Source organism: Muntiacus reevesi, chromosome 2, assembly GCF_963930625.1.
Source record: "Muntiacus reevesi chromosome 2, mMunRee1.1, whole genome shotgun sequence".
Taxonomy (NCBI): domain Eukaryota; kingdom Metazoa; phylum Chordata; class Mammalia; order Artiodactyla; family Cervidae; genus Muntiacus; species Muntiacus reevesi.
In genome coordinates this window covers 280,314,261-280,337,497 of record NC_089250.1, presented here as the reverse complement: position 1 = coordinate 280,337,497, position 23,237 = coordinate 280,314,261, and the positions used below count along the sequence as shown (strand labels likewise).

General features: G+C 43.9%; 1 protein-coding gene across 4 annotated transcripts; it reads left to right on the top strand.

Moving 5' to 3' along the window:
- The first annotated feature begins 614 nt into the window (after positions 1 to 614).
- Positions 615 to 22,893, top strand: LOC136161846 (zinc finger protein 606). 4 transcript variants are annotated; one of them, XM_065926965.1, is made up of 7 exons: positions 615 to 1,008; positions 2,036 to 2,145; positions 2,895 to 2,951; positions 3,430 to 3,518; positions 13,850 to 13,976; positions 14,219 to 14,317; positions 18,688 to 22,893. In XM_065926965.1, exons 2-7 carry the CDS (start codon positions 2,115 to 2,117, stop codon positions 20,673 to 20,675), a joined length of 2,391 nt encoding a protein of 796 aa, XP_065783037.1. In that variant the 5' UTR covers positions 615 to 1,008; positions 2,036 to 2,114; the 3' UTR covers positions 20,676 to 22,893. The 4 variants fall into 4 exon arrangements, with proteins under 4 accessions (XP_065783037.1, XP_065783038.1, XP_065783039.1 ...); XM_065926966.1 differs by having other exon boundaries at positions 617 to 646; positions 18,688 to 22,877; XM_065926967.1 differs by lacking the exons at positions 615 to 1,008; positions 2,036 to 2,145; positions 2,895 to 2,951; ... (1 more) ...; positions 13,850 to 13,976; positions 14,219 to 14,317 and adding exons at positions 15,680 to 15,704; positions 16,101 to 16,205 and having other exon boundaries at positions 18,688 to 22,876.
- Positions 22,894 to 23,237: the final 344 nt, after the last annotated feature.

Sequence of the window (23,237 nt, the reverse complement as noted above, 5' to 3'; positions counted from 1 at the left end):
CTCACTCTGACCATCTTACTGTTGTTACAACTAAACAATAGAAACGTGGGTGGACAAATTAACAGGTGAGGGGAATGAGGAGTAAAGAGTAGGGGCCAAGAGGGCCAGAATCCTCTGGGCAAGGGTCCCTCCCAACTCCTTTCCTGGGATGGAGGCCTCGGTTCAGCAGCCTCAAATTCGATTCCTAACAAGGGGTAGAGCTTCATATGTGAGGCGAAGCTCAAAATTAGGTTCCTCGTCCGAAAACGGTATATAAGAGCCCCTTCCTTAGAACCCTTTAACTACTGAATGAAAAGGGTTAGACTTCAACAGACTTCAGTAAAGTTCCTACAAAGTGCGGCTACCATGAGCTGCCATTTTAGGGACAGGCAAACTGAGGCTCGCCGGGCGGCGACTTACCAAGCCCAGCCCCTAGCCGGCGCGGTCCGCGTCTAGGACAGCATCGCCCACCTCGCCAAGGCCTCGGACACTGCTGTCCCTGTGAGTCCATAAGAGGCGCAACTAGGGACAAGTGCCGCTTGGGGAATTTGCCAAGGAGGCGCTTCCGGTAGACCGGAAGCGCGTCCCTAGAACTACCACTCCCAGTAGCCCGCGCGACGCGTCCCCGTCGACACTGGGGGAGAGGCCGCCATTGTCCGCGGCTGAGGTGAAGCGGTCGCGGGGCGGTGGGATTATTACTGTTGCCGCTGCCGCTGACCCGGAGGGTAGGGAGAACCGGCAGGGAGAGGTGGCGCCTACACCTGCGGCTGGCTCGTCGCCAGGGCAGGTCCCTTGGCCCGCCTCTGGATTCGCGGAGGCGTTGGATCGGCTGGGCGGGCCCGGATGAGCCCGGCGCGTCGGGCCTTTGTCCCCCAGGCGGGAACCCCAAGCTCTCGGCCGAGCCGGGCCGAATGTGAGCGCAACAAAAGCCGAACGCCCTCGGCGAAGCGAGCGCGAGCTGGTCTAGCTGCCCGCGGAGAGCAGGGGTCACCGGCCAGCAGGGGTGGGAGGCCGGCGGCTGCGAACCAGGTGAGGTCCGCCGTTCCCAGGACGGGCTGTGAGCATCGCACCCGCGGCGGGAGTGCGGAGGAAGTCTGGGGTGAGAGGCCAGAAGGCAGGTGACGAGGACGCCTCCGAGGCTGTCCCTAGGAGTCCACCTTGTCTTTCCCGACGGGCGTTTCTCGTGAGAACCCGTTCTCATCTGTCACAGAGGAAAGTCAAAAGTGACCTGGGAACAACCCGGGGCTCCTTTAAAGGTGCAGTGACCGGATGACTTTGTCAAGTTGCAAACAAGCGTGCAGAATATTTAGTGTGCCAACTTGGAGTTTGGGCGCAGATCCCGGTGCTCCCGGTGCCCATTGGGCGTTCCAGTGCTCTATACACGCTCCCAGGAATCCGCAGAGCTCTGCCAGTTGGTGTTGGTGCCCTCCGAGAGGTCGCGGAATTTGCATAAAGTTCTAGAATTTAGGATTGGTCTGGCCTCCAAATTTGGTTTTCTGTTGGTCCCTGCACCAAGAGACAGATTTTTTTTTCCTACATTAGATTTACATAACTTAAAATTAACTATCATAGCGTACAAGTCTGTGGTTTTCTTGTGCGTTCAGAGCGTTTTGCAGTTATCACCACTATATAATTCCAGAACATTTCCATCATCTCTCAACCCCTCCCCCCACCCCCCAGAAAAAACCACCCAGAACCATTAGGCTGCCACTCGCCCGTTCTTCCCTCCCCTCAGCTCTAGGCAACTCCTTACAAATGAAGGTTGTAGGTAGATTTTGCAACGATTTTTGTTAAATCATTAGAAAAGCTACCTCGTCCTCATCAGTACCCGTCTCATGAGAACTGTTGACAAATTTCTCCCTCCGCATCCTGGACCATGCCGTTTTGACAGCTAAACTGAGTCATTCTTCATTTTTCTTCAGAAATTTGTGTTTGACTTGTAAATTGTTTTCTTACAGTGCTCTGTAGAAGTCTTTTATTGTTTCTGTGGATGTGTTCTTATTTCCACTGTATTTGAGAAAAACCATCTTTTGTCTTTTCCTACCTTTGTTACTAGGTGGGTTTTGCAGTTGGTTTTCAATAATCACCCAAGTCCACTGCTCCTGGGCAAGCTTCTGGTGGACTAATCCTGCGAGATGGCTACCATCAACCCCTGGGGTTCATGGGGTGAGTTCAAATCCTGTTTCTTCTGGGCCTCCCTAGTGGTGACCTGCTGTAGCTAGGGGTCAGAGCTGTAGAGGGGCTAAGGGTTTTGGGGATTGGAGGGGGTTTCTTTATCTTGGTACAGAATTAGAACTAAGTGAGGTTGTTTTGTTTTTTAATTGGTTGTTTGTATAAAAGGTAATGTAATTTTCATATATTTTATAGTTCTCTCCTGAGAAGTCTCATTAGTTCTAAGAGATTTTTCTGGTGATTTGTGGAATTTCTTGGAAGACAGTCATCTACAACCAAAATTTCTCTACCATCCCCATGTTTTTTACTTGTATTATTTTCACTGTATAGCATTGGTTTATAATTTAAGAACATCATTAAATGCTGTCAGTAGTGGGTTTTATTTTTAAGTGAAGTTTCATGTATCTGTCATTAAAGACATCAAAAGACTAGTAATGTTTCCCAAAAGTTAAATGATGTTCAATTTTATCAGATACTTCTCCAGCCACTTAAGGAGTTCTGTTCTTAATTGTTCAGTAGCTGTATCATATTAATAAATTTCCTGAAAGTGACCCAGTTGTGCCTTTTTGCTATAAATCTAGCTTATGTTTTTTTTTTCCCCACACGTCCTTGGGCTCTATTTATGGAATTTTGTTGTGCACATTAGTGAGACAGGTCTCCTTTTGCATCTTGTTGCCTTTACTCACTAGGATCAGTGTCACAGTCCTTTCCTTTCCTTGTCCTAACCTGACCCTCTGATGTAGGTATCCTTATGGACCAGTCCTGGGGGATGACGACTGTTGACCCATGGGCCTCCTGGGGTGAGTCAAGACCCTGTTTCCTCATCAGACACATTGGTTACCATATTGTGGTCTCTCCCATTAGTAACCTACCATTGCTGGAAATCAGAGCTGGTGGGGAGAGAGGAGGGGGACTGGTCCAGATCTGTCTCTTGGCAGAGCTGGAACAGGGAAGGATCTGAACACATTACTGGGGGATCTAGTGATGAAATCTCCAGAACAGGATGCATGAGAATGCATGTGAGGCCATTTCGGGCTCAGACCCAGAAAGGCTGTCAACAGGCACTTTCTCTATGACAGTGCCTCAGGACAACAGGGGATGGGTCTTGTGTTTAGATTTATTGTTTAACTTCTCTGGATCCCACTGCCTTCATCTGTAATGTGAGGAAGTGGATCTTTTCCCTTGCCCAAAAGGGAGGGACAGGGTCTGGAAGTAGTACTCAGGTGGGCCACTTCTGGCAGGGAGAGCTGCCTCTGTGACTTCATTTTCCTCCCCCAGCTCTGTGCCCTCAGGACTCTACCTGGCAAGTGGAGGAGACCGCCGAGGAGAGAAGGAGGGTCCCAGGGCTCCCAACAGCCCAGGCCCAGGTGAGATGGGGCTTCTGCTTTTATCTGATGGGTTGCCCTCTTCCTAAGGTGTTGAGGGTGTCCCTGACCATCCCAGTTGATATGGCTCCTCAGTTTACCACAGCCAAGGTTTGGATAGAGAAGGAATCAGCCAGAAGTTTATTGATTTCTGAGCATAGATAGGGAAAATTCAGTTTTCCATGACTTGGAACCTCACTGTCAACCAGCCTATTCAGAGTCCTTGAGCCCCAATGTGCTGTGGGCTGTCTGGTAGATAAGGGTCAGTCCCTTTTGGCAAGCAGTCCCCTCCCCTTTTCCCCTCCCATATATTCAGTGCCTGACTCACATTGGTCCTGTTTGCTGAGCTCTGTGCTTAGAGAGGGGAACAAGGTCAATTGTGAGCCCCCATCCTTAGGAGCTCCCAGGCCCCTTTCAAGGGTGGTTTAGTCAGCTCCTAAGGCCTCACCATTTGCCTGGTGCTGTACATGTGATTCAGGACACAGGCCTGAGGTGCTCAGAAAGACCCTGAGCCCTGGAGGAGCTGAGCACAACGGATGCCTTGGAGGTGGGACAGAATCTGCATAGAGGCCATGTGCCGCAGCTGGGGTCCTTTTGCTGTGGAGAGGGAGGCTGCCTGGGAGATAGGATGCTCCTGAGCCAAGAGGTGAAAGGGACACATCCGCCGGATGGGCATAGCCTGGTGAGAGGAATCTTCCTTCTCTAGCACCATGGGGACACACTGCATGACCAGCATCTGGTTGAAGGCTGATCATAATTTGATTTTAGGCCAAGAAAGCCAGGAAAAACCCTGCCGCATCCTGAATGCCTGCCACAGAGTTGGGGCTCCATCCTGGTTGTAGTAAGGAGCCACAGGAGTGTTGGGAGCGAGAAGCACCAGGGTCTAAAATGTAGCTGGAAGGATGCTCCTGGCAGGGAAGCGAAAAGAAGGGGACTGGAAGGCAGGCTGGCGAATCAGGCTTCAGTCTGATCGGCACCTGGAAGCAAGATCTGATACGTATGAGGGAGTTGAAGCAGGAGGACTTTGTGGTTGTTTGGGCAGAAGATTGGCTCCCTAGAGAAACAGAGGAGCAGAGTTGATGATGTTGGAGAGGTGTCATCCCCCTCCTCCCCTCTTGCCAAGCCTCCTTACTGGAGGCAGCCACTTAAGAATTTTTTATAACTGTTTTATGAAAATATTATTCACATACCATAAAGTTCAACCTTTTAAAGCACATAGTTCAGTGGACTTTTTAGTATATTCACAGAACTGCAGCCATCATCAGTATCTAGAATTTTCATCACTCCAAAAAGAAACCTTATACACATTAGTAGTTACTCCCTGTTTCCCCAACTCCCAGCTCCTGGTAACCACTAATTTACTTCTCTCTGTTTGCCCATCGTGGACATTTCATATAAAGGGAACCAAATAATATATGTCCTTTTGTGTCTGCTTCTGTCACTTAGCATGTTTTGACAGGTTATCGATGTGATATCATTTATCAGTTTTTTTCTTGCTTACGACACAGAAATAGCCATTTTTAACTTACTGTTTCAGTTTTTTAGAAGTGTGTTAGTCGCTCAGTTGTGTCCAACTCTTTGCAACCCCATGGACTGTAGCCTGCTAGGGTCCTCTGTCCCTGGAATTCTCCACAAAATAATACTGGAGTGGTTAGCCATTCCCTTCTCCAGGGGATTTTCCCAATCCAGGGATCAAACCCAGGTCTCTGGCATTGCAGAAACAAATTCTTTACTGTCTCAGCCATGAGAGAAGGGTTCCTTCTAAATGAGAGATTTTTATCCTAATTCATTGAATTTAGGTGTATCCTAATGATTTTCTGCTATGAAAGACAAAAATTGTTCCATTACTATATTTAGGTTTTTAATTTCTAAGTTACAATAATGAGGCAAGCAAATGGGAGATACTGTGATTTTAAAATGTTAATAGTATCTTTGCCTAACTTTGTGTCTCCCACCAAGTTAAAAAAATCAACAAAACCTCCCACAGTTTAAAAGCTGACTGGTGAAGCTTGTCATAAGTGTGCTGTCCCCACATGGCAGCGATGCTGTCTCTGGGAGGCAAGGCCTGAATCACGTGCAGGGTGGTGGTTGTCTGGCATCAAAAGTTGAGTGACTGATGTTTGCTGCTGTTACAGTGTGCAGTCATTTTTAGATTCTGTAACATAGTCAGTAGTGAACCTAGACTAGGTTGAAAGATGGGCCCTGATCAGTTGTTTGGGAATAGATGTCAGCTGCAGTGAAATGCTATGAAGTTCTAATAACCATTGTGCTGCACTTAACTGGCAATATTTGTGAGGGTTTCTGAGAATTATTAGAGTTAATACCAAGAAAATAAAATGGAGAATTCAAATAACACCACCCTCCAGTGTCTGAAGAGTCTGAAGAATGTCTGAAGAGTATGAGCACATACTCCTGGCCCTCTCTCCACATTCGCTTTGGATCTTTCCCTCTGGGAAACTCAAGCCTTGAATATGTGAGTTTTGTATTGAGTGAGGTTTTGAGAAACACAGACAAGAGCCCCTTAGGCCTTTGTTGTTCCCTCCAAATTAAATATTTATTGAAATAAAGCATTCACCTGGTGAAAACATCAAATGGCTGTCCTCCCTTGTTATCGGTATAGTCTGATTTTAGAAACATGTTGATTAGTGAAGTTTCAGCTAGTGGGAGTCCCTTATTTTGATGAATAGGGAAAATAATAATATTCCAGCCCATTAAAAAATCCCAACCAGCCACTCCAAATGTAGAAACTCTTAAACCCCTCCTTAACAATCCACCAAAGTTTTCTGCACAATAAATGTTCATATAAGACATCAGTTAATGGAATACTCTGCCCCCATCCTTGATTGTCTCAAGGATGAACACACTCTAGTTACATTTTCCTTCTCTGCAAAGAGCTTGCCCTAAAATAGTAATAAATCATGAAGTTCTGAAGATGCCAAAGAGTCCATCTGAATTACTAGATTCCATGAGGGGGCCACTGGTCAGAGAATGCAGGTAATGCAGGAGTAGTCAGATGAGATACTGTCAGGCAAACAGCTGAGACCCAGCTCATCACTCCCTGCATCTTCCCATGGTTTATGTGTGGCTGGTGTATCAGATTTCGTAAACTGCCTTAGAATGTCTAGATAAATGCTTATATGTGTATGCAAAGCCATCTGTCCAAAAATGTTTACCAAAATTTGGGTGAAATATCTTTGCAATTCATCATGGCAGATAATAATTTGGAACATGGGAATTCAGGTAAGGATTACCTGAGAATTGGAAGGGCTCACTCCTACCTAGAGGGGGCCCTTCTCTGCCCTGCCGCCTTGCTCCTGAGCGTTAGGTAACAGTGACACTCCTCTCCCAGCTCCACCTCTTCGCTCCACAGCTGGTGAGACTGGGTGCCTGTCTCCTGCCATCTCTTCTGTTTCATCACCTGCCTCAGTTTTGGACCCTGATGTTGGGGCAAGTTCTGCTGGGGGTCTTTTTTTCTTTCTATTTGGTAGATCATGGATCCTTCAATTTTGATGACATCTCTCAACTCTGGAAATATGTTTTATTTAGATTTTTATTTTGACAAATTCTATAACTATAGAAAAATATAAAAAGTGATAAGCTAGACAGGGTGTCTCCCATCATTCCAAATGAACAGTTGTTAATGTTTTGCTGTATTTGCTTTGCTTTCTTTTTTAGTCCCCAATTACATTCTCCTCCTACCCTTCCTGAGAACAGCCACTTAAAATACATATACAGCGAGTCCATTTTCATACTATATAGATAGTATGATACATGTAGATAATAAGCTGTAGATATAAGGTAATAAATAATCTTACAGTTTTTAACAATGCTTTATGCATGCTTTCTTTACACCTTTTAAGGTCAATTTTGAGGTCCCACCTTGTGATAGTAAAGATCAGGTACATTTCTTTTTGCCCCATCAAAGACATGCGCTCTATATTCATCTCTGTGGATAGGCTCATAAGTCCTCCCTCCCTCTACCGTTTTTCCTATTTCAAGCAAAGCTGTGTGGACATTAGTTTTACGTGTGTGCACATGTGAGTCCATCCTGGCACACTCCTGGAAGCAGAATTTTGCTGAGTTTAGGGTGTATGTGTTGTCAGCATGACCAGCGCTGCCTTGTGGCTCTGAGAGAGCAAAGCCCCTTTGCAGTCTCCCCACTCTGAGGGAAGGTGTCTGTTTCCATATTTGCTGCCACTCTACAGTATTGATATTGGGTCTTTTAATTTTTGCTTACCTGGAGACCAAGAAAGTGTATTACTTAAATTTGCATGTCCTTGATTGCTTGTGGGGTTGAATATCTTTGCATGTAGTTATTGGTCATCTGTATTGCCTTCTCTCTGTCTCACTCCCATCTCTAGGTTTCTGTAGACTCTTTTGATACATAAGCATTTCATGCTTTCTGGATCCTGAATCTTTGCTGTATACGGATTATCTTCTCCCAGTCTGTAGCTTGTCTTAACTTTCACTTCAGTCCAGTCACTCAGTCGTGTCCAACTCCTTGCGACCCCATGAGCCGCAGCACACCAGGCCTCCCTGTCCATCACCACCTCCCTGAGTTTACCTAACTCATGTCCATTGAGTCAGTGATGCCATCTAACCGTCTCATCCTCTGTCATCCCCTTCTCCTCCTGCCCTCAATCTTTCCCAGCATCAGGGTCTTTTCAGATGAGTCAGCTCTTCACATCAGGTGGCCAAAGTACTGGAGTTTCAGCTTCAACATCAGTCCTTCCAATCAACACCCAGGACTGATCTCTTTTAGGATGGACTGGTTGGATCTCCTTGCAGTCCAAGGGACTCTCAAGAGTATTCTCCAACACCACAGTTCAAAAGAATCAATCGTTTGGCGCTCAGCTTTGTTTATAGTCCAACTCTAACATCCATACATGACTACTGGGAAAACCATAGCCTTGACTAGACGGACCTTTGTTGTAATGTCTCTGCCTTTTAATATGCTGTCTAGGTTGGTCATAACTTTCCTTCCAAGGAGTAAGCGTCTTTTGGTTTCATGGCTGCAGTCACCATCTGCAGTGATTTTGGAGCCCCAAAAAATAAAGTCAGCCGCTGTTTCCACTGTTTCCCCATCTATTTGCCACGAAGTGATGGGACTGGATGCCATGATCTTAGTTTTCTGAATGTTGAGCTTTAAGCCAACTTTTTCCCTCTCCTCTTTAACTTTATGGTGTCTTTTGTCAGGGAAATGTTTTTTGGTATATTTTTGTCAAATGTATCTGTTTTTGCTTATGGTTAGCATTTTATGTAAAGAAGTCCTTTATTTTAAAACAAAATCCCTTCCTGTCCTTTTCCTTTGTATTGTTTTTCTGAGGTTATTTATATGACCTCCTGACCTGATTGCTGTGTTTTCTGTCTCTTTGTATTCTGTGGGTTCTTGTACTCCAAGCCTCTTGTATCATCCTGTCCTGTTTTATACTGAAACTTTCCAGTCTGGGGATTATAATTTCAGATCATTGAAAGTTCAGTGACTGCAACCTGGGTTCTCTGTCCCCTTGGCTGCTAAGCTCCGTCTCCACCTGTGCAGGTGTTTCTCCTGTGTTCAGGGGCCCTCCTATCTGTCTCTGTTTACCAGAGAACTTTGTGGCTCTCTGCAGCTGAGCGGCTTTGGTTTCTGACCTCACTCCGTCCTTGTCTCTTTTTCTGTCTCTCCTGACTAGTCTCATGCTAAACTGCATGGGCCTGGGTGGGCCATGATCACCAGATCAGTTCTGCTTGCAGTTTCCTGGGTATACAGCTGACTGTCAGGTCATCCACAGACCCTCCTCTCTCCCTGTTTTGGGCTGAAGGGGGTCTCAACTTCAAGGCTGTCACTCACCTGGGCAACCTGAGAACCTCTTACGCACTTTCCCATCAGGTAGAGTGGCTGGCAGGGAGGAGGGGCAAGTGGCAAAGGTGTCCTGAGTACAGGCCTTTAAGCCTGATTTTCACTCCTGACTTCAGTGGCGTTTAAGCCCAGAGCCCAGAGCCTCTCCTGGGGTGCTGCTTCCACTGCAGCCCCTTCTCACGTGCAGGGTGGGGGTTTCTGGTGTTTCATTGTTCAGCCACACTTTCCTCTGCTCCCCATCTTACAGGAATGTGTGGACCACCACGTGCTGATGGCTTCTTTTCTTTAGCTGACTGGCTTTTCTTTAAAACTAGGTGGTTTTGGGGACTCTGGCTAGGTGGTCCAGTGGCTGAGACTGTGCTCCCAATGCCAGGGTCCCAGGTTCAATCCCTGGTCAGGGAACTAGATCCCACATGCTGCAACTGAGACCTGGCACAGTGAAATAAATAAAAATAAATATTAAAAAAAAAGCCAGGTGATTTTTAAACCTGTTAGTTTCCTGTGGTGCTATAGCGGATTACAAGAAACAGTGACTTAGAGCAACATGAATTTATTCTCTTGTTCTGGAGCTCTAGGTCTAGAATGGGACTACAGGGCTCTTACCTTCCTGGAGGCTCAGGGGAGAATTGGCTTCCTTGCTTTTACTCAGTTCTGGAGGCATCTGCATTTCTTGCTCGTGGGCCGTCACTCTGAACTCTGCTTCCATTGTCCCGTTTTCCCTGAGGCGGACGCGCTTGCCTCGTTCACTTGTAACCACCATTGTGAGTACGCAGAGCCCACCCGGATGATCCAAGGCAGTCTCCCCACCTCAGCATCCTTACTGTGATCTCACTGCTGTAACTGTGACGTCTTCTGTCATGTTGGGGGAACCGTCATTAGGATGTGGACGTCTCTGGCAGGACCATCCTTCAGCTGACCACGGACATCCGCGTTCATCAACCTTAGCAAACAAATGTCACCTTCCAGCTTTCTGCCTTTGTGTCTATTTGGATACCTTAAAAAAAAAGCTAGACCCTATGATAGGCCATAATGGAAAAGAGTGTATTTTTTAAATATATATATGTATAACCTGGAGAAGGAAACGGCAACCCGCTCCAGTACTCTTGCCTGGAAAGTCCCATGGACGAAGGCGCCTGGTAGGCTGCAGTCCATAGGTTGCTACAAGTCGGACATGACTGAGCAGCTTCACTTTATATGTATGACCTAATCAATTTGCTGTACAACAGTTATAAACAACATTGGAAATCAAGTATATGTCAATATGTTTTTTTAAAAGTTTATTTTTATTGACATATAGTTGATTTCCAATGGGGGATCAGGATGGGGAATACATGTAAATCCATGGCTGATTCATGTCAATGTATGGCAAAAACTACTACAATATTGTGAAGTAATTAGCCGCCAACTAATAAAAATAAATGGAAAAAATAAATAAAAAATAGAACAGCAACAAAAAAGTTTTTTTTTAAAGTAAAATATTAGGGAAAAAAAGTATTTTATAGCAAAGCTCAGATATTACATTGTTTCATCATCCATGTATGTATCTGAGGCATACACACCTTTTAGGAAATGAACACGATACCTTTATCACACCCAACAAAATTAACAGTAATTCTTTAGCATTACTTAGTACCAAGCCTGCATTTAGTTTTCCCCACGTGTCCCCAAGATATCTTTTGCAGTTAGTTGGTTTACTCAGATCAGGATCCAAGCGAGGATGGCACATTGCTTGTATTTCATATGCTGATGAAACCAGGTCGCCTCTCTTGTTGGTTTGCCTGATTTTGCCCTTGTGATGTCCTTGGATGCGTTCCTTCATCCTGCTGTCTCCTGTAGACGGGTAACTGAATTAGAGGCTAGAGCAGTTACGGGCTTTGTATTTTGGGCAAGAGTCCTTGATAGGTGGTGCCGAGTCCCTCCTGTACGGCATGCATGGGCACAAGTTGTCTGTTGTCCCATTTCCAGATGACGTGATTGATTAGTGGGTGCAGGTATAGTCAGCCTGATCCCTCCGTCATAAATTTCCCCGTCTGCTTTTCACCCGTAGTTTAGCAGTCATTGCTGATCATTGCTAGAGTGCCAGGGTCCACTGTTTTATTAGGGGTTGCGGATTCTTTCTAGTGATTTTTTTCGTTCTGTCTCTGTTAAAGGTGGTTGTTCCTTTTTAAGTATTTGTGTGGGGATCCGTTGGGCTCTTTGGAGGAGTGGGAGGTGAACTTGTGGCTTATTCCACCTGCTTGACTGCTGCCAGGGTGTGGGCTTGGATATTGTTAACTGTTGAACTTTGAAGCCGTGTTAGTAGGTGTCACCTTCCAGGGAGATAACATCCTAAGAGCACCCTGGGCAGGAAGCATGGCCTCCTGCCTGGGGTTTTGCCAAAAGCTTTCACTTTCGTATCAGGTTTAAAGGATTTGTTAGCAAAATAAGCCACTCGCTATATACAAATAAATAATACAAATATTTGCCAGAGAATTATCTGCCTTCCTTTCAATATACTAGCATTAAAAGAGAAATAGAGCAGGGATACATCACCAAATTGTGTTCTGACCAACATCCAGACTTAAACAGTGCTGGGAAGTCCCAAGGCACAGCACATCTGGAGTCCCAACTGGGAAAGGGTCCCAAGCAGCACATCCACTCTGTGGGTGACACTTCAGAGACTGCAGTTCAGGTTCCTGCTCAGTTCCAGGACGACAGCAAACTGGTATCATCATCAATCTGTGGCCAAACTGCAAGCCTGGTTTCCTGTTAATGCTGTTTGTTTTGTCTTGTAAAACTTGGAATGTTGCTGGGGCTTGGGGTTTGGTTGGGGCTTGGTTGGCCCGGCCCCCTTCTGGGGCTCAAGGACCTCAAGGTTCCTCCCTCATCTTACCTAAGGTGCTGCAAGTCTTGGACTCAGCACACAGTTACTCCCAGTCTGGGCGCCATCCACACAGGTTAGAAGCACGGTCAGAGGCCTCTTCTGCTTTGTCTCTGAAGCCTAAACAAGACCGTTTTTTTAAAAAATTTCCCTAACACCCCTGAGTGTATCACTCTGGAAGTACAGTGAGTTTATGCTTTGTGCACACTTAGGTTTTGTGCACTTCTCTACCTGAATGTCACATTTAAGTAAAAATGTTTACGTTACCCAAAAATGTAGAGGCAGCTACCATTAAGAAAACTGGGGCCTGGGCAGGTCTTCAAGAGGAAAACCCGTTGTCATTGAGGAGTCTGAGTTTTGGGAGGGTTTCACCATAGGAGATTGTAATCAGCCGTTGTAAATGTTTTTTGGAGTAAGAGAATCATGGGAGCAGAAGTAATTCTGTGTTTCAAGCCAGTTGTGTGAAGGGGGTGAGGGGAGCAGTTCAGACCAGCAGAGAAATCTACTCTGAAGACCCAGCATGAGAGCTGGCCCTCATCAGAGATGACAGGCTTGGTTTATGAGCCATGACCCACAGGGACAGAAGAAAGGCGGCCGTATGTGGTTGGAAGAGAAGTGTTTAACAGGCTTTGTAGAGGTTCACCAGATGCTATGAGGGAAAGTGCACTGCACACGTGTCCATTCAGTGGGTGTTTGTCCTGAGGGAATTCTGTGCAGACCTGGAGGAGAGGACCACTGTGGATAGACAGGCCAAGAGAGAGGCCTCAAAAGGAGCAGGGGCTGTGGGGTTTGTAGCATACCTCCCACAACACACAGCTCACTCCCCACTGCCCTCATGAGGGAAGACATGCCCCTGCCCCACCCTGGAAGTGCCCAGATACCTTAAACTCACTTTGATGGCTTCAAAGGACTGTACAGGATGCATTTGTTGCAAAAATCAGACGCCCCTTAATTTTTCTAGTGGGTATTCCTGGTTCGTTTTCTTAAAAACGTCAGTTTGAACTTTTTAGAACTCAGAGTGCTTTGATAGCAACTGTAAGTGGTTCTCCTTGGCTCGGTCAGTTCTGCTCAGTCCTGGCCCACCCCACCTCCAGTCCTTGGGAGGCTGTCCTCAGAAATAATCTGGGAGTGGAAACCTCTATGTGCCCAGGAAGGCAGCCTCTGAATGTTTAGAGAACCCTTGCAGGTCCTGGATCCACTTGTAGAGCAGATGTCACCCCAGGTTCTCTGCTCTGTGGATCAAGGTTCATGATCTGTGTCCATCTTGGTCCTGGTCCTAGTCTTGGTCTCATTAAGTGTCTGCAGCTCTGGAGAAGCAGGAAGAACTGCCCAGATACTACCCAGTGTTACTAGAACTGAGCAAGACGTGGGAGAGAGCTGCTCATTTTTATTGTGGTTACTGTGAGCCCAGGTATCCACTTTCCTAAGAGTACATCCCAAATGCAGAGCCCTGGCTGGTTCCCAGTGAGACGTTACCCACATCAGTCAGAATATTGAATACATTCAGGGCAATCCTCTATGTCCTGTTTCCTCTCCAACGCTGTCAGCCCTACTCCCTCTCCAGAAAACACTAGATGGAGGAGGGGGCAGGGAGAGGTGTCTCCCGGTTGAATAGGAACATGTCTGGTCTTTTAGGAACCAGTGACCTTCAATGATGTGGCTGTGGACTTCACACAAGAGGAGTGGGGGCAGCTGGACCTTGTTCAGAGGACCCTGTACCGTGATGTAATGCTGGAGACCTATGGGCACCTGCTGTCTGTAGGTAAGCTGGTGGCTGACCGAATGAATACCGAATGAATGATGAAGCTGTCCTTGCAATACCCTCTGCTACTCCCTGTTTACCACCTTATATGAGCCTCAGGAGGGCCAAGGTGATCATGAGCCCTGAGGTTCAAGGATGGAGTCCCTACTGATCATAAAGTATGAATTGAAGTCACTCATGAAAAGAGTAGGGGAAGGAGGGTTACGTGGCTATACACGTCTGTGTTTTTCTTCTTCATGTAGGGAATCAGATCGCCAAGCCTGAGGTCATCTCCCTGTTGGAGCAAGGAGAAGAGCCATGGTCAATGGAACCAGCATATCCTCTTCAAGGCACTTGTCCAGGTGAGAGCAGGCCCCAGGTGGGAGAGAGGAACCTTCCTCCAAGCCCTACTTTTTGAGAAAAGGGCTGAGGCCATGAGGAGTTCACTTCCTCAGATAGCATCACAGTTCCTTCCAAGGAGCTTCATCCCTTGTACTATTTTCAGAGCAAAGATTCCCACCTTCTTAACAAGGTAGCAATTTTTGTATGCTGCAGTTTCCCTCCTTACCTCTCATAGTATCTGCTGTCCCTTTTGTCTAAAAAGACTTCTCATTCATTTACTTGCTTTTTAATTTTTTATTGCAAAACTTGTATCCTGTAGTCACAGACTCTTCTTTCCAAAAAAAAAAAACAGCAAAAGTGATTGTTTAATACAGATAATGTATTTACATGATTTAAAAGCTCAAAGCTATATAAAATGGGTAAGTGAAAGAAAGTTTCATTTATACTTTTTCACACTGTTGTTATCCTCCAGAGAGACACACAAAAACACACACAGGTAACCCCTTTCCTTTTACTATAAATTTTGGGGTTATTTTATTAGTGGTTGTCCTGGGAATTATAATTAATGTCTTAATTTGCAGCAGTTTAGTTTGGATTTTATGTAATTGTCTTTTAAATCAGATAGGAAACAAAATAAAAATGCATTTATACAGTCTTGTATTCACCTATATAGTTACCTTTACTGGTGGTCTGTATTTTGAGTTATTGTCTTTTCATTTCAGTCTGAAGAACTCCTTTTAGCATTTCTCATAGGGCAGCTTTACTAGCAAACTCTTACCTTTTGTTTTATCAGGGAAGGTCTTGATTTTTCTATTTTTGAATGATAGTTTTGCCAGGTATAGAATTTGTGGTTGCCACATTTCTTTCTGTCCTCCCTGGTTTCTAATGAGAAATAAGCTGTTAATCTTGTTGAGGATCCCTTCTGTGTGATGACTTGCTTCTCTCTCGTTGCTTTCTGGATTCTTTCTTTGACTTTTGAAAATTTAAGTGTAGTGTGTATGCACATGGCCTTCTAGCTTCCCAGGAATATGTTAGAACTTTTCAAAGCTCCTGGACATATCTCACTCCTCAGCTTTTCCTTTCATTTTTTGGTTTGTATATTGTTTGCCCCAACCATTTTCCATCATCTTGGACAGTAATTTAAAATAAAAAAAGGCTTCTTAAAACTTTGCCTGGAAATGTTTGATAGATCCCTACTTTTTGGAAACTTTTAGCACTGTGCAAGTTCCCACAAGCCTTTCAAGTGGGATCTTTCTGGGAACCACCAAAGAGCTCAGATAATGACTATTCTTTGGGAGTGAGGCTCTGAAAAAGCTCCAGCTTTGTTCTGTTTCCTCCAGCACCAGAAATATGGGATGTTATTTTCCAAGGCTACTGCTGAGTTGAGGAGTCAGAGATGGGATTAGGGTAAGTTAAAATGCTACAAATCTGTTACTATCAAAATTAACTCTTCTCCTTGAATAAACTCTCTTTGGGTCACTGCACAGCTTTGGTTAAGCATATAGGCACACAGTTACTTTTCACCTTTCAAAGGTAAAATACAGTACACATTGTTCTGTATTTTGTTATTTTTAATTTAGCAGTATACTGTGCTCTCTCCTGAGTCCTAAAGGTGGACATCTTCATGTCTACTCTAACCAAGTGGGCTTTTGTGGAGTCGTTCCCGTTGCCCCCATCTGGATCTGAAACCCTGTACCAAGGAGTCGTAATTTCCAGCAGCTTTTATGTGCTGACCTTTCTGAGGAATCACCCTGAGCCCTGTGGTTCCACCAGCTTCAGCCTTACACTTCTGCCTCCTTGCAGATCGTCTCAGCTGTCTCCTTGATACTGACAGAACCAGGAGTCTCAGCTTTCCCTTCCGGCTGGTATGCCCGTCTTCCTGATGTGTATTCCTCGTGCCAGCCTTCTGTGAGTCCCCAGAGCTGGAAGTGGGGAAGTCATCCTGACTCCCTGCTCTTTCCTCTCTAAGAAGTAATCTCTCTTCTCATCCAGCTCAAATTGCTGAGTAAATTTTTATTTGTTATGAGCCTCTCAAGTGGTATTTCTAGATTTACATCCCTGAAGTCTTTCATTATGAGGTCTCTGCCAATAAACCTACAATGACTTGCATTACCTTTTAAATAACTGACTTGATTTCAAGACCTTTCAATTTTCTCTGTTTTCTTTTTCTCTCATTGTTTCCTGCCTAATTCCTGGAGTTTACTCAGCTGGCATCCTTAAGGATGCCTCTGCTCATGCTCTTCTGGCAGTCTGTACTTGAGCCATGCTCGAAGGCTGAGCTCATGTCGTTTCTTGTGGGTGAAATCTTCCTGGATGGCTTCTGTCATGCTGATCTCCTTTTCTGGCCTCTCACCTGCTTAGCATCTACAGCCCCACAATCACAGTGTTTCAATTGTCCTCTCATCACAGAGATTATAACGTACAGGTGGAAGATACGCTCAGGCCACAAGTACTGATTGTAAAGCGGGTCAGAAATTGGTCAGTGACTTGATCAGCTACCATTTAAAAAAGTTTTTTACTGGGAAAATTCAAAAGCTATTTGAAGATCATTCCCAGACTTCTGGGACTTCCCTGGTGGCTCAGCAGGTAAAGAACCTGCCTGCTAATGCAGGAGATGCGAGTTTGATCCCTGGGTCAGGAAGATCCCCTGGAGGTGGAAATGCAGCCCACTCCAGTATACTTGCCTGGAATATCCCATGGACAGAGAGGAGCCTGGTGGGCTACAGTCCATGGGGTCACAAAGAGTTGGACGCAACAGAGCACAAAGCAGGACTCCCTCACTTCTAGGAGCCAAGCTTAAAATTGATAATAAGTGCCAGTTCTTCAGCAGAGTAGAATCTCTCTCTGTTGTAATGGACTTGGGTAGTAAAAGGGGAAAATATTATATAGTGAAGAAAGCAGGAAAAACCTGAAGAAAACCAGGGTCTAGGTCCTTATTGGGTCCCTGTAGCTTTTAGACACTGTGGTATGCTGAATAATGATACCCTCCTCCCCCCACAAAATGTCCACATCCGAAGCTGAATATGGTGCTTTATGTGGCAAAAGTGGCTTTTCAGATGTGAATTAAACTAGGAATCTTTGAGATGCAGAGATTATCTTGGATTGTCTCCGTGGGCCCATCGTAATCATGAGTTCCTTATAAGAGCGTCAGAGACACCGATATGATTGACAGAAGCAGAGATAGGAATAATATACTTTGAAGATAGAAAGAGGAGCTACAAGTCAAAGAATGCAAGCAGCTTTTAAAGCTGGGAAAAGCAGGGATATGGATTCTCCCCTAGAGCTTCTGAGGGAAAGCTATTTTTATTTTAGCCCAGTGAAAGCCATTGATAACCTCTGACTTTCAGACTGTGAGATGGGTGATTTGTTATAGCAGCAATTGGAAACTAGTAAAGACCTTTCCGTTGTTGGAGGACTAATACCTCAGCCGTGATGATAGGTGGCTTCCACATATTGAATTTGTCAGACATTTTGTTGGTTTTACAATCTCATTTAATCTTCAGAAAACTCACCTAAGGGGAGTGGCAGAGCCAGTAATTAAATACAGATTATCAGACTATAACTCCTGTATCTTTTTCTTTGCAGTATGCTGTCTTTCAAGTCTGTCTCTTCTGCCATCACTCTACAAATTATTCTGCAGTTTATAAGAACTTTAGGAGTATCCTTAAACTATGTGATTTTTGCCCTTTGGGCAGATGATTTTGTGTTACTGAGTGAACTCTGTGGAATAGGAAACAAGGCTAGAAGCCTTGTTGGTGATACTTTGACTTAACACCCCTCCTTTTTTTGGTAGGTGTCCGAATAGGAGAGCAGTGGGACATTATAACATAGAAATGAATTGACCCGCTCTAATAATTTAAATGTTAGTTGCTGAGGGGCTGGTTGGTCGTCTGTCTTTTGCTAAACCAGTTATTTTTCACGTTAGTAGTATTAAATGTGTCAGGATCCTCCAGACAACCCCTCCAAGTTCAGTGGTTCCCTGGAAGTACACGCTGAACTCAGAAGGCATCCCACTCAGTGTAATGGATTGTTACAGTGGAAGGATGCAGAGCAGCATCAGCAGAGGGTAAGGTGTGTGGGGCTAAGTCCAGAGGAAGCCAAGTGCAGGCTTTCAGTAGCCCCTTTCTCTGGTCCTCCTTTACATGGGGAAATGTTCCTAAATGGGTTTTATTCATATTCAGTACACATTTTGTATTCTGGTTAACTACTTATGTTCACTCTTCACTATCTTCCTCTTTCCTGTTATGATCTTTCTCTGGGTTACCAGTCTATTTGGAAACAAGTTCACACTTGCCTTTTCAATAACATGGGCAATGAATCTTACCTTGTCCACCCTACTCTTAGAATTTGTTTTCTCTATACTCTCATGGACTTTTTCTATTTATTTCAGAATGGATGAAAAATCTTGAAAGCAAAGCATTGATCCCAACACAGAGCATACTTGAGGAGGAACAGTCCCATAGCATGAAGTTGGAGAGATACATATGGGATGATCCTTGGTTCTCCAGGTTACAAGTTTTGGGATGTAAAGACCAATTAGAAATGTATCACGTGAACCAGAGTACAGCTATGAGGCAGATGGTCTTCATGCAAAAGCAGATACTATCTCAAAGAGGCTCTGAGTTTTGTGAACTTGGAGCAGGGTGTAGCCAGAGCTTAAGCATTGTTCCATCTCAGAAAGTTTCTCAAATAGAACATTTCTATAAGCCTGATGTAAATGCTGAAAGTTGGAGATGTAACTCAGCCATAATGTATACTGATAAGATTACCTGTGAAAATAATGAGTATGACAAAGCCTTCTACCAGTCCATGCAGCCTGTTCACCCTGCAAGTGTACAAACTGGAGATAATCTTTTAAAATGTACTGATGCTGTTAAATCTTTCAATCACATACTGCATTTTGGTGATCATATGGGAATGCATACAGGAGAAAAACTCTATGAATATAAGGAATGCCATCAAATCTTTAACCAGAGCCCATCATTTAGTGAACATCCAGGAATTCATATTGGAGGAAACCAGTATGATTACAAAGAATATGAAAACATCTTTTATTTTTCATCCTTTATGGAACATCAAAAAATTGGTACTGTAGAGAAAGCATCTAAATACAACGAATGGGAGAAAGTCTTTGGGTATGACTCCTTCCTTACACAACATACAAGCACCTACGCTACAGAGAAACCTTATGAGTATAATGAATGTGGAACGTCTTTCATCTGGAGTTCTTACCTTATCCAACATAAGAAAACTCATACTGGAGAGAAACCCTATGAATGTGATAAATGTGGAAAGGTTTTTAGGAATCGTTCAGCCCTTACTAAACATGAACGGACTCACACTGGAATAAAACCTTACGAGTGTAATAAATGTGGAAAAGCCTTCAGCTGGAATTCCCATCTTATTGTACATAAGAGAATTCATACAGGAGAGAAGCCTTATGTGTGTAATGAATGTGGGAAGTCTTTCAACTGGAACTCCCATCTTATCGGGCATCAGAGAACTCATACTGGAGAGAAACCTTTTGAATGTACTGAATGTGGGAAATCTTTCAGCTGGAGCTCCCATCTTATTGCCCATATGAGAATGCATACTGGAGAGAAGCCCTTTAAATGTGATGAATGTGAAAAAGCATTTAGGGATTACTCAGCCCTTAGTAAACATGAAAGAACTCACTCTGGAGCAAAACCATATAAATGTACTGAATGTGGAAAATCCTTCAGCTGGAGCTCTCACCTTATTGCCCATCAGAGAACTCACACGGGAGAGAAACCCTATAACTGTCAGGAATGTGGTAAAGCATTCAGAGAACGTTCAGCCCTCACTAAACATGAAATAATTCATTCTGGGATTAAGCCCTATGAATGTAATAAATGTGGAAAATCCTGTAGCCAAATGGCTCACCTTGTTAGACATCAAAGAACTCATACTGGAGAAAAGCCCTATGAATGCAATAAATGTGGAAAATCCTTCAGCCAGAGCTGTCACCTTGTTGCTCATCGGAGAATCCACACCGGTGAGAAGCCCTACAAATGTAATCAGTGTGAAAGATCCTTTAACTGTAGCTCTCATCTTATTGCTCACCGGAGAACTCATACTGGAGAGAAACCATATAGATGTAATGAGTGTGGAAAAGCATTTAATGAGAGTTCTTCCCTTATTGTACATCTGAGAAACCATACTGGAGAAAAACCCTACAAATGTAATCATTGTGAGAAAGCTTTCTGTAAGAATTCATCTCTTATTATTCATCAGAGAATGCATAGTGGAGAGAAACGCTTTATATGCAACAACTGCGGAAAAGCCTTTAGTGGTCACTCAACCCTTCTCCAACACCAGAGAATTCATACTGAAGAGAAACTCTGTGAATTGAATTGATGAGGTTTTTATTTTATTGTACACTTGATAACACACTGAAAAAACCCTATAAGTATAATCAAGTGGGGAAATTTTAATAAGAGTTTAGTAAGACTTCTCCCCTATTAATCAGTAGAAATTATCTTTGTAGAAGAAACCTGTGAATGAAAAGAATAAGTAAAAGCCTTCCACAGTTATGTAGCCCTTGTTTAAAATCAAATAAGTACAGTGAAGAGAACTCCAGACTCCCCTCATGGTTCACCAGGAATCCTACTTGAGCAACATGAACATAGGGAATGAAACGTCTTTTAGTAAGAGATCTCTACTGTTTGTGGCTCAGAGTGCATTGTTATGGGAAAAACTTTATCCTAGAAAAGTATTTTCAACTGGAAATACACTCTTTTGCATCAAGCTGGAGTATTGAATGGAAGCTTTACAATAACATTTGTGCATCATTATGGAAACACAGATTGTGCTATTGTAAGAGGAGGGTCCGGGTGCCCTTTAAGAATAGAATATGGAATACTAAACCTGAATTTAAGAAGAAAAATAGTATTGAATGGGATATTTACTTTAATCAGGATTAGCCTTAGAGTAGTAAATGAGATTACTAATGATGGAAAGGTTATTGTGCAGAAGTATGAGACTGATGTTCTTGGAACAAAAGCTGATCCTTAATAACCCAGTGTGTCGGTGTCCATGGTTTACTCGTTACTGCAGTTGGACAATTAGTTTGTAATCTGTTTTAGGCCATCACGTAAGTTATAATTATGGACACTGAGTCAGAACGCATAGCATAAAGGAATAAAGAGGACATAGAACTGTATGTATATATCCACTAGAACATCTGAAAAGTGTATTTGCATAAGGACTTGAAATACTCATGGGTAAATTAACCTAATTAAGATTTTAAGTTTTAAAAACACAGCACTTACCACGTACTAGACTTTTTTAAAAATGCTTTTCAGATATTAACTTATTCAATCCCCTTAATTCTATAAGATAGGAACTATTATTATCTCAATTTTACAAGTGGGGAAACTGAGGCAGAGATCATAAGAAACCTGCCTAAGGACACACAACTAGTTAGGAGTAGAGAGATTGACTCCAGAGTTCATGTTTATAACCACTGTGTTACGCTGCCTCTGCAGTGATTTTTTTTTCCCCTTAATGTGTTTTTAAAATTTTTCTTCACTGTTTTTATAGTAGATATTTGATAATAAAAATCAAATTCCTAAACAATGAGAAATAAAGTTACCTGGCTCTTTGCCTGTGGAATTTCTGGTAATATGAGAGCAAAGCTCCCTTTGAAATATGAAGTCTGGATTGGACATTGAGAATCACTGCATTTTCTGGGTTCTGGTTTCCCAAGAATTTCACCACCTCCATCCCTGAAGATGATAGTCAGCCAGGGGCTGAAGGACTCACTGGAGGTTTGGGCAGGTCAGAGGAATGCCCCTTGATGGGTTTAGAATTACCCTTCATGAGGCAGAGGACAAGAAACACCTCTGCACAGGAGATCCCCGTTTTTCAAGGTCTCCCTGGGATGCAGTGTTTCCTTATCTTCTCTAGATGAAAAGATTGCTTGATAGTAGGGAGGACTCAGAAGGGAAGAGATATCAATCATCTCATAAAGTGAGGCAGTTTCTCTTGAGCACTCAGAGTGGAAAGGGGGGATAAGATGAATAGGAGGACTTGGGTGCTGTTTCTTTGGTTAATAAATATTTCTTGTGTTTCCCTAAAGTTGGGCTATAATTTGGGACCAGCAGTCCTTCCTGGATAGGTTTCAAGGTTACTGGTTAGAAATCCAGGGTACAGAAGGTCCATCTAGTTCTCTAGGGGTCCGTGACGCTCCAGGGGCTGAGAAGCAGTCGCCTGCTGGTGTTGTGGGATGCTGTGTTCACTATCTGATACCTGTAGCTGGTGCTCATACAGGTGTGTAACATCTGATCCCTACCTTAATGTATAGTTAACCCAATAAATGTCGCAGGGGTAAATTAATTGGATTTCTCATGTGATTTGTGCAAAGATCGTTGAAGTCTAGGGTTATCAGCGTTATCTCTGTAAGAGAAAGCAATCTAATGTATCAAGAGTCATACTGCCAATATATGGGAATTGTATTCTAATACCCAAAGAAATACACTTTGAGTGAACCCAGATTCTCTTGATTTAGTGACTCCAGAGGGTTTTGGAAGTCATATACAATATTCCACATATTCCACAAGCATCCTGGTAAGTTCTTCTGTAACTATATTACCAAGCTTAGTATTTTTTAAAAAGTATTTCTCTTTAAAAAATTTTATTTATTCATTTTGCTGCGGCAGGTCTTAGTCGCAGCATGCAGGATCTTGTTTAGTTGTGACATGTGAGAGCTAGTTCCCTGACCAGGGATCGAAGCCAGGCCTCCTGCATTGAGAGCATAGAGTCTTAGCCACTGGACCACTGGACCACTTTAGGAAGTCCCCAAAAAATATTTCTAAAAGGGCCTCCTGGACTTCTAAAGTGTCCTTCTAAAAGGATCCCAGTCTTGTGTTTCCTCCTAGGAGGATTCCCTATCTCCCTACCACCTGTTATACAAGCTTG